At 48.3% G+C, this 10,135-nt stretch overlaps 1 protein-coding gene across 3 annotated transcripts; it reads right to left on the reverse strand.

Annotated features, from left to right (window-relative positions):
• Positions 1–434: 434 nt before the first annotated feature.
• On the reverse strand, positions 435–7,092 carry NUDT2 (nudix hydrolase 2). Of its 3 annotated transcripts, none has more exons than XM_075410738.1 (3): positions 7,073–7,092; positions 5,240–5,397; positions 435–1,469 (listed from the first exon to the last, which is right to left on the reverse strand). In XM_075410738.1, the coding sequence occupies exons 2-3, from the start codon at positions 5,370–5,372 to the stop codon at positions 1,156–1,158; spliced, it is 447 nt and encodes a 148-aa protein (XP_075266853.1). In that variant the 5' UTR covers positions 5,373–5,397; positions 7,073–7,092; the 3' UTR covers positions 435–1,155. The 3 variants fall into 3 exon arrangements, with proteins under 3 accessions (XP_075266853.1, XP_075266854.1, XP_075266852.1); XM_075410739.1 differs by lacking the exon at positions 7,073–7,092 and adding an exon at positions 6,638–6,828; XM_075410737.1 differs by lacking the exon at positions 7,073–7,092 and adding an exon at positions 6,620–6,828 and having other exon boundaries at positions 436–1,469.
• Between the last annotated feature and the right edge of the window lie 3,043 nt (positions 7,093–10,135).

Here is a 10,135-nt window from a genome sequence, read left to right on the forward strand (position 1 = left end):
ACAATTTTTCTGTCCCCAAAGCTGTCTGGGATTCAGAAAACCTCATTCCTCAATTAAAGACTTTAATAATGCCATCATGCTTTTTTGGTATTTATGTACCAAAACATTATGAACCATTACTAACTGAACATGCACAATCATACCCAGTGCAAACAACAGCTCCCACCAACGTCAATGACAAAAGAGAGGTCCACAGGAAAGCTGATGCAGGCGAACTCATCGGTACCACCGCAGGCTTTTGCAACCAGCCAGCACGAGTTTCTATAGCACAGCACCAGCAGTGCACATGGCCCTGCTGCCCACACATGGCTGCAGGCTGCAGCCACAGAAACACAGATGCTATCAAACAGATGCAAGATTGCACATCGGCTTAGATATTCTGTGCAGAAATTGCTGTATTAGGCAGATAGAATTCCCTTTCCCAACCCCCTGAATGACGTATGGCTAAGGTGTCTGTTAAACAGCAAAAAGTAAAAGAAAGAGGCAAAAGAACTTCAAGTTTACCATTTAAATAGTGTACATTAGCTGTTTACTAAGACTCTTTGGATGGAAAATGTTTTTATAACAGTACATTAGTGATGTACATAAATTCATTGCACAAACAAACAAGACCTGAAATGATCTGACAAGTAATCACAGCATATCAGTGGAGGAGTTGGGAACAGGTACTGCTTCCCCATTTGAAATGCAAGGTGCAAATTCTGCAGTACACATTTTGTTACTAAAAATCTCCATATGCTTATTTTATCAACTCTGTAGCTCTACATCAGCAAGTCAAGAAATATCAAGTGTTTGATTTTTCAGAAAGACCTGTGGTTGTTCAGTATTTCAAGGCAAAAAAAAAAAAAAAAGGGCTGGGAAAAGAAAAGGAGACAGGGACAGAGGAAGTCTTTGTTAGCTCTGGGTTTCAATCCAGACACCTCTGGCTCACGGTTCAAACAGACCATGATTTTTTGTGTTAGCTACAAGAGACAAAAGCACAAGCTCTTTAAAAGCTCCAAGTATCTTCATGAATTTGTATAGATTTAAAAGAAGTCTACATTTCTGCAGCCATTTAGCTCTTCCCTTGGTAAAAAAAAAAAAAAAAAAAAAAAAGAAGAAAAAGAAAGCAGGCCACGTTTCTTCAAAAGTTCCCCTTATCCTTCACAAAAGTATTCATTCTTTGGAGCAGAGAAACTGATGCGCTTCTTTCAGCGTTGCTTGCATGTCCTCATATTCTGCAAATCTGCAAGCATCCTCCAGCTTCAACCATTGGAAAGCTTGGTGCTCCTCCGAGAGCTTGATTTCTGTGTTACAGTCTTTCACTTCTGCCAGCCAGTAAATGACAGTCTTGGGTTTGCCACGGACAGGATAGTGCAGTTCTTTCTTGTACCCCTCTATAAGGGTGAGCTGGCTGGCCTGAAGACCAGCCTCTTCCTGCGTTTCCCGGAAGGCTGTCTGCAGGTCGTCCTCTCCTGGGTCCACGTGGCCTGTCAAGAAGGTGAAAAAGTAGGTCTCTGAGAAGCAAACTCAGATTTTGTTTATTCAGTTGACAGCTAGGAGACACTGAGAGATGGAGAGAAGAGTACACTGTAGCTGATACAGAATCAAATGGGCACTGAAGAACAGAGATCATTTTCTCAACTCCTGTGCCTTGTCTTTGTCTCATGGCGTTTAGGATCATTGTTTATCCCACATCTTCTGAAACTCCCAGTGGCCTGTCAGCACTAGACATCTTGTATTCCCTGTCCTCCTCTCCTCTTCGGGAGTACTCTGCACCTGTAATGTTCCACCCTAAATCATACTGAGGACGGAACACCTTGTGAACGTTCTTCCTTTACGCAGTTAGAGTGGAGACTGCTCATCCGCAAGAGTCTCAGTCCTCCCTCGACCCATCCCTCCCACAGAAGCTTAAGGCTCCATTCTGCAAAACTCTTACTCATGCCAACAGCCCAGAAACAACAGGACCATGCACCAACAAACGCCATTTAAAAGGTGGGCTTCAGTTAGGAATATTTTTATTTCTCTCCCATATTCCCCTCTGAAACGCAGCAAGCCTAAAAGCCAGTCCTTTCACCAGCTGCGTAGTTCTTCTAGGACACATCATTTATTTTACGTTGCTCAGAACGAGAGGTGCCATTACAAACAACGGATAAATATAACACATCCCCAGCTGTTTGTACTTTTGTTGAGAAATGTCAGATTGGGTTTTCTCATGAAAGCTCCAGACCAGAACATAAATAGAACAAGACAAGCAAGATCTCAAAAAAGCAACATAGCAGGAGCTGGGAGGCTTTAAGAGGAAAAAAAAGTCAAGCTTTACTTTGCCCTTCATGTCACTCTATTTTCCATGTAGCTGGTTGCAGATAGCCATAATTTCATCAGAGATCAACCTTTCCTCAGGTCCCAGGTACTCAAAGCCACCTTTTAGTACTAGAACTGGGGTATGTGGGAAGCTCATTTTGCTTTCCCAACAGCTTTCTCACTCACTTCAGCTAAACCATCTCTTACAACATCACATCATCTCAAAGGTAAAATGAGCTATTTTAAGCAGCAACTGTGCAGAAAACAGCATCTGATGTTGTATTTGACGTCTCAGATATTTGAGATCAAATATGGTGAGGCTTTAAGTAAAAATATTTTCCCCCTGATTCTCAGCACTGCCAGTCAAGCTGTCTCCTTCTTTGTGACAAAGTATGTGTTTCCATAGCTGAGACTTTAACTAATAGTTGAGAAACAGAATCCACCTGGCCTTGCACAGCTGGATTACAGTACCCACAGCAAATGCCCCCAGAACATCTGCGAACAGTAAGTAACCACTATTTTTTATGACAGTCAAGATCTGTAATCACCAAATGTGTAATGAGTTGAGGTAGCAATAAAGCTGGAGCACTGAGATTCAGTTTCAGCTCAGAGGACACCAGTTCAGCCTCCTGCTCTCCAGCACAGTGAAAGCCAGTCACCTCACTCTGCTGTTGACAATTTCAAGTCTAGCTCAGCAAGTTTCCAACTTTGTGCAGTACAGTCTACCTACTTGGAGGGAAAAGGACTGCTGGCAGCACCTCATACCATGGCTTCCAGATCCTCCTGCATTAACGCAATTCCATTCTGCTGAGGAGGAAAATGAACCCTGCCTCAGTTTCCCATCAGCCTCGGCTAGCGCAAAGTCACTCACAGAGAAGAGGCTGATGAAGCTCATGCGGAGGGCCCAAGCAAGTCCAGTTTAATCCCATAAGGCTCACAGCCACTTAAGGAACTTTTAAAATACCAGTGTACAGCCGTAGCTCTAAATTGTCTTTTGCGTGCTCTCGGAGAGACGATTACAACTTCTTATTCTGGCTCCTGCCACATTAAATCTGTGTCTGCATCATACACCAGTTTTGTTACTGAGGCTGCCTTTGAAGACCACTCATATCGCAGAGAATACATAATGTAATAGCTCCCCTTCATTTACTGCCCTGAAATATATACCAATCTATTATTAAAGGCTGCCATCAGATTGTGGCTTTTGATCTATAAAGCCTTGAACAATAGGTCGAGGGAGAGGATTCTGCCCCTCTGCTCCACGCTGGTGAGAGCCCACCTGGAGTCCTGTGTCCAGCTCTGGAGCCCTCAGCACAGGACAGACATGGAGCTGCTGGAGCGGGGCCAGAGGAGGCCACAAAGATGATCAGAGGGATGGAGCACCTCTGCCTTTGGGAAAGGCTGAGAGAGTTGGGGCTGCTCAGCCTGGAGAAGAGAAGGCTGCAGGGAGACCTTATAGCAGCCTTTCAGTACTTAAAGGGGGCTTCTAAGAAAGATGGACACAGGCCTTTTAGTAGGGCCTGTAGAGACAGGACAAGGGGTCATGGTTTTAAACTAAAAGAGGGGAGATTTAGGCTGGATATAAGGAAGACATTTTTCAAGATGAAGGTGGTGAAACACTGGCACAGGTTGCCCAGAGAGGTGGTCGATGCCCCATCCCTGGAAGTGTGCAAGCTCAGGCTGGACGGGGCTCTGAGCAACCTGGTCTAGCGGAATATGGCCCTGCTCACTGCAAGCAGTTGGACCAGATGGCCTTTAAAGGTTCCTCCCAACCCAAACTATTTGATGATTCTATGATTTTGGGTGTGAGATGTATGCCTGCAAGCCATTTCACTCCTTACTGAAAAGCCTACTAGTCATTTCAATTGCTTGTCCAGAATTACTGTGTTCCCAGTGAACCTTTCCACATTGGTCTCTCCTGCTGCAACAACCAATCATGTCCCAGCGCACATTTTTGGCTTTCCAGTAGACTGCAAACTCTAATCCCTTAGGCTTTTGGTGAAGTGGACAAAGGGGGAGGTTTGGAAAGTTTTGTTCTTTCCCTTATTAGGAAAGCATAGTTGGTAACTGTTAGAAGCTTTCTTTCCGATTTGCAAATTTCTTTTTACAAACTGCTCCTCCGCTATCCTTTCAGACCACTGCATTTTACAAAATAAGAAGTAAAAACTAGCAGCAAGACACCTCAGTGGATAAAAACCAGCATATAAGAAGATCTACAAGGAACCTGAAGTATTTCTGTGCCGCACTTTTCCCAGTACCAGGGCTGTGACTATGTACTACCAACCACTGGCTCTGCCACATGTCTTTACAGACAAGGTGTTGGTCTTGGGGCACTGGGCTTGTCTTCTTTGGGACCTCACTGATGAGCGAGGATGGCTTCTGTGAAGACAGCTGTTAAGGTTACTCCTCCGAGCTGTCCCTCTCATCTCTGCTGCATTAGGTATGTGCTCTTCACCAGTGATCTCCCGAACTTAAAAAAACCTCGTGCATCTTCTAAGAAAGGCATTCTAAAGTAAACCATCACTGATTTCAGTTTGCCTTCTAGCATTGCACTGCAGACTCTGACCCTTCTGACTATACACGGGTCACACAACTGCGCATCGGCAACAGCAGTCCTTGGCGGAGGGTCAGACCCGAGCGAGAAGGTAAAAATTTCTCTAGCTACCTAACTTCAGTTGTCTGCTCAATGTCTGCCAGAAGCATCAGACATCTGAGGAGCAGGGGTCGGTGACCCGTCCCCAGCCCAAATCAGTCGTGCCCAATAGTTTATACAGCCACAGCCTGCATCGAATTTCAGCCCCACTCTGCTGCACAAACAGCACAATGAGTGGTTACTGTCCACTCCTCAATAGCCGCCCAAAGCTGACCTTAGCAGCGTTCAGCCAAAGTTCAGCCTGTAATCTCACTCACTCCCAACACAAACGACCCTGAAGTGCGTTAGCAGAACAAACATCACCTTTGGGTGGTGTCCAGTGATGGGTCCCATAGGATGTCTGAAGGAGGAGGTATTCAATGCCGTCAGTGACCTTAGAAGATGGTGCTGACCGCAGCCTCCTGTAGATGATCAAGCCACAAGCCCTCACAGCCATGTCCCTCTGTCAACTGCACGGAAAGCTGTGGAAGAGCAGAGAGGATCAAGAAGGAACAACATACAACATGCAGCTCAAGGAAAACAGGTGTATTTAACCAGGAAACACAGAATCACAGAATGTTTGGGGTTGGAAGTGACCTCTGTGAGTCACCTAGTCCAACCCTCCTGCCGAAGCAGGGTCACCTACAGCAGGCTGCACAGGACCAGGTCCAGGCAGGTCTTGAATATCTCCAGAGAAGGAGACTCCACAACCTCCCTGGGCAGCCTGTTCCAGGGCTCCGTCACCCTCAGAGGGAAGAAGTTCTTCCTCATGTTCAGGCAGAACTTCCTCTGCTTCAATTTGTGCTCACTGCCCCTTGTCCTGTCACTGGGCACCACTGAAAGGAGCCTGCCCCATCCTCCTGACACCCACCCTTTTCAGATATTTTTAGGCATTTCTAAGGTCCCCTCTCAGCCTTCTCTTCTTCAGGCTGAACAAGGCCAGCTCCCTCAGCCTTTCCTCATAGGAGAGATGCTCCAGTCCCGTCATCATCCTCGTAGCCCTCCGCTGGACTGTGTCCAGTAGCTCCTCATTTTACTTGAAGTGGGGAGTCCAGAACTGGACACAGTACTTCAGATGGGGCCTCACTAGGGCAGAGTAGAGGGGGAAGAGAACTTCCCTCGACCTGATGGCCACACTCGTCTTAATGCACCTCTGGAACACATCTCAGCATCAGTTAAATATCACCCATCCCTTTGCAGTTGCTACACAATTAAACTGTATCTTATCAACTATCTTTGAATTGTAAAAAACTGAGTCCTTTCCTTTTCAAAACAATGAAATAGGAACCTGTATAAAAGCTTTAAAATAAAAAAAAAATCTATCAGGAAGCATGAAACGTGACCTGCATGACATTTCTTTGCTGCTGATACACTACAAACCATACCATGGGGAGCAAAAAAAAATGATAAAGCACAGGGAAAGCCACCGATTAACACTCCAAAGCTTTTCCACTGCAAAACCCCAAAGGCTCTGTGCAAAGATAAGACCTCAGCACTGCTGGAAGTGGGATGCAGAGTGAACCGCCCAAGACCGATCCCCCGCAGCAGAGAGCTCCTGAAGGTGACAGTGGCAGGGCTGAGCAAAAGGACGCCACGGGACAGGCTCTCTGCTGTCTGGGCTGGACATCAGGCTGTCCCACGAAACTAAAAGCTTCTCGACATACTCCTTCAGCACTAATTGGGGGTAAACAGACAGGCGCGCACCTCCTAAGTGGCAAATACCGCAATGGATCAGCGAGGCAGCCAGGACAACTGGTCCTACGCAGGACAAGGGAGCGCATCGGCGGCGGCACCTCCGTGCTGCAGAGCCCCGCCAGCCCCAGAGCGGCCAGGAGGCGGCCGGCAGGCCTGCACCCCCTGCCGAGCGCGCCTGGAAGCGCCCGCAGCCCGCACCGACCGGCCAACCCCTCCCAGGGCCGCCATGACAGCGGGACCGGAAACCCCCCCCCCCGCCGGCACCCCGCTCCCCTCCCTCCCTCCCGGCCGCGGACAGCGGCCTCTCCCCGGGCAGCTCCAGCGCGGGGACTAGGCCCGGCGCCCCGGGGGAGGCAGGGCTCCTCCGGCCGTTGCCATGGCGGCGGGGCAGCCCCGATGCACGCCGGGACACTGGGGGAGCCAGTGACAGCGCCGCGGGGCTCCGGTCACCCGCACTCTCACCTTCGCTTCCGGGATGGGATGTAGGCGGGGCGAGGCGAGGGACTGAAGGCGGCCTCAACCAATCGCAGCGGCACAGGCGCGGGCGGTAGCTCCTCCTCATCAATCCGTCCTCCCTTCCCTTCCCTTCCCGCCTTTCTCTAAGCTCCGCCCCCTCCGGCAGCAGAGACTTCGGATTGGTTTCTCCCCGGCGGGACACGCCCCACCCGCGCCTCTCCCTCGCCCTATTCGCTGGCTGCGGGCGCGAGGCTGTGCGCGGGTGTTTGAAGCGGGAAAAGCGTTGTTGCCATGGAGACCCGGCCTAGTCGCTGCTGCCGAGCAGCGCCGCGGGCGGTGAGTGGCGGCCGGGCTGCGTGCCGTCAGGCGCAGGGAACGGCCGCGCCAGGGGCGGGGGGCGGGGGATATCCCGGGGGCCGTCACCCTCCCCGAGCGGCGGGGCAGGGCCGCGGCTTCCCTCAGCCGCGTCCCGCCGCGGATTCCCAGCCGGCTGCGGTGCGGTCCGCCGTGCCGCCCCGTCCCTCGGGCCCTGAGGGAAGAAACCGGGCGGGGAAGGGCGGGAGGAGGGCCCGGGAGCCGGCCGGGTGCGGGGCCGCCGCCTCCTCAGCCCCGCGCCCCTTCCGCCGGGGTGTGCGGCTGTGAGTTCCCTCAGCCGGGGGCTGCCCTCGGCCGGGGAGGCTGTAAATCCCCGCGGGGCCAGATTCAGCGGCCGAGCCCTGCTCCCGCAGCCTGGTTCCAGAGGCGCGGCAGTTGGCTTTGGTGCGGTTGTACGTGTGGAAGGCCGCTCGGTGAGCCTTACTGGCAAGAGGCGCTCGGGCGCAGTTTTCAAATAGTCGGCATCCCGATATACTGGTAGGTTATTTTATTAGCGGGCGGCTGAATATTGGACGCTTCCCGTTCCCGCGCAGCTGTCGCTGGCAGCAGCTGTCGGGGGTCAGCTGCAGGACGGGGTCCCTTCTGCTGAGGTCACCAGGCTATGCTTAGCGTGAAGGGCTGGTGGGAACATGCAGCAGTCTTGTGCCCATCGAAAAATACCGTGTCAGAAAACACCCCCCCCTACATTTGGTTGTTCGTTTTAAACCTATTTCAAAGAACACTGAAATTAATCGTTTTAGTAACCAGCTCTGTGTTGGGTTTGTCGGCAGCGAAGGAAGCGGGAGTGTGGCTGCAGAGAGAAGGCCTGTGTCATGGTCCATCCGTAAAATTGCTGACATTAAAAGCATTCCCTCCTCTCCAACTGCTTTTATTATACAGAAACTGTAGGTGGTTTGTCTGTTATTCAGCTTTGTTCCTTCTAGCTTCAAAACAGGCTGCTACAACACTTTCTCCAGTGAGCAACAGAACATTTAATACCATGCTGTGTACGTGTGCAGGGAGTTGCATAGTGTAATCCCATGATCTTAGAAAGTGATCTGCTGCAACGTCAAGCGCTGTTTCATAGATCCCTACCTACTGCATGAAACTAAAATACGAACTCGTGTTACCATAAAGATTATCTCCTATTACGGAGCTTGCATTTATAACTGCAACCGCACCCTGACCCCGTTCTTCAAAGGAATGACCTAGTTTCCAAGGAACAGGGTCAGAATTATTAAGGGTAAAGCATTTTATGCGGTGCTCTGGAAAAGCAAATTGGCCTTTTGCATCTGGAGGGCAGAATCAGATCTGGCTTTGGATGACAGTTTAAAAAGGGCTTAATGTTCAGATGAATAAGAAATAAAGGTGGATGACCGGTGGTGTGAGTTAATAAGTCTCCCTCTTCTCTATTGTATGATTGCCAAATCAAGCTTTGTTCTGGTCTTCTGTGATTCAAAAACCAGAAAACACTTTGTCATGCACAGAGCCTGTGCTGAAGACTTGTTTGATGTAGCGTGGTTGCAAGTGAGGAGTACAATACTCTGCTATAGTTGTGGTCAGGAGAGGAAAGATACCTACCTGCTGTATGCGTTTATAACTTTTATAAGTTCTTAACTTTTGTTTTTTAAGGTGCTTGTAAGGCAAAATAATTTACATAATACTAAGTGGTAGGCAGGAAAACAAGGTGCTGTTTAGGTTTTGTACTCTGATTAGCAATTACTACATTTATCAGATGCCCTTGAAAACTGTTCATAATAAAATTATGTAATGATCAGACCAGAGTTTATGATTCAGAATGATTATCTCTAGATTATTTGCAGGATTAAATGTATAGTTGCATTAGTTTGCATTTGTAGGCATGCCATGTCAGATTTCTTTGTTTTGCTGTGACTTAATTTCCCTAGTTTAGAATACAGATATAGTGATATTTCTGTTGTATCTCAGTGGTGAACACTCAGGAGCATCAGTGGAAGTCAGCTAAAATTGTCAGGTCAATATAAGTGAGCCACAGTAGGATAACAAGGCACATTAGTTATTGAAGTGAATGGTGCACTGAGGTCTTTAATATACCAGAGGTTAATAAGGACCAAGATATAGTGGTCTAAGGCTTCTTTATTCTTAAAGTAGATTATGTAGGTATTTTACATGATTTATTTTATGCAGAGTGACTGACACTCTTTGAGTAAGTGTCTTTGAAGGCCAACCTTTTCTCCATTTTGAAAAGTGCATTGAAGATTAAAAGATCTGTGTAAGAGCTAATTAATAATTAAAACCATTTTAAAACGGAGGATCAGCTCCTAGAGCATAATTTTATGCTGTTACCTTAATTCAGAATATGTAAAATATAACCACTCATTGCTACTATTTATGCCCAACTTTTCTTTTTTGCCCAGCTTTATGAACTTTAAAAAGCCTCTACTGCTGAAACAAGAGGAGTTTTCTGATGACAACCTGTGATCTTACTCTGCACTTTGAGCTGGTCCCTTTATATACAGTTCTAAAGCTTTTTTACAATGAGTATTTATCCTTTACCAACGTCTGGCGGCCTTTTGAGATCTTTGCAAAACTTCTTTGCATAAGAAATAAGTTTTAGAGAACTCATGTTTCCTGCGTAACGGTGATAGGCTGACTGGTCCCTTGCTCAGACATCCCCCAGGTTCCAACATCTCACACGTTCCAGCAGTGAGGTGTATCACCATTAGCTGTTTGTCC

Source organism: Opisthocomus hoazin, chromosome Z (assembly GCF_030867145.1).
Source record: "Opisthocomus hoazin isolate bOpiHoa1 chromosome Z, bOpiHoa1.hap1, whole genome shotgun sequence".
Lineage (NCBI taxonomy): Eukaryota > Metazoa > Chordata > Aves > Opisthocomiformes > Opisthocomidae > Opisthocomus > Opisthocomus hoazin.

What these genes read in the sequence shown, in the direction of transcription:
- NUDT2 (XM_075410738.1), bottom strand. Translation starts at nt 5,372, where the DNA reads ATGGCTGTGAGGGCTTGTGGCTTGATCATCTACAGGAGGCTGCGGTCA. An exon ending in TCACTGGACACCACCCAAAG is followed by an intron (nt 1,470 to 5,239) that starts GTGATGTTTGTT and finishes CCTTCTTGACAG; the next exon opens with GCCACGTGGACCCAGGAGAG.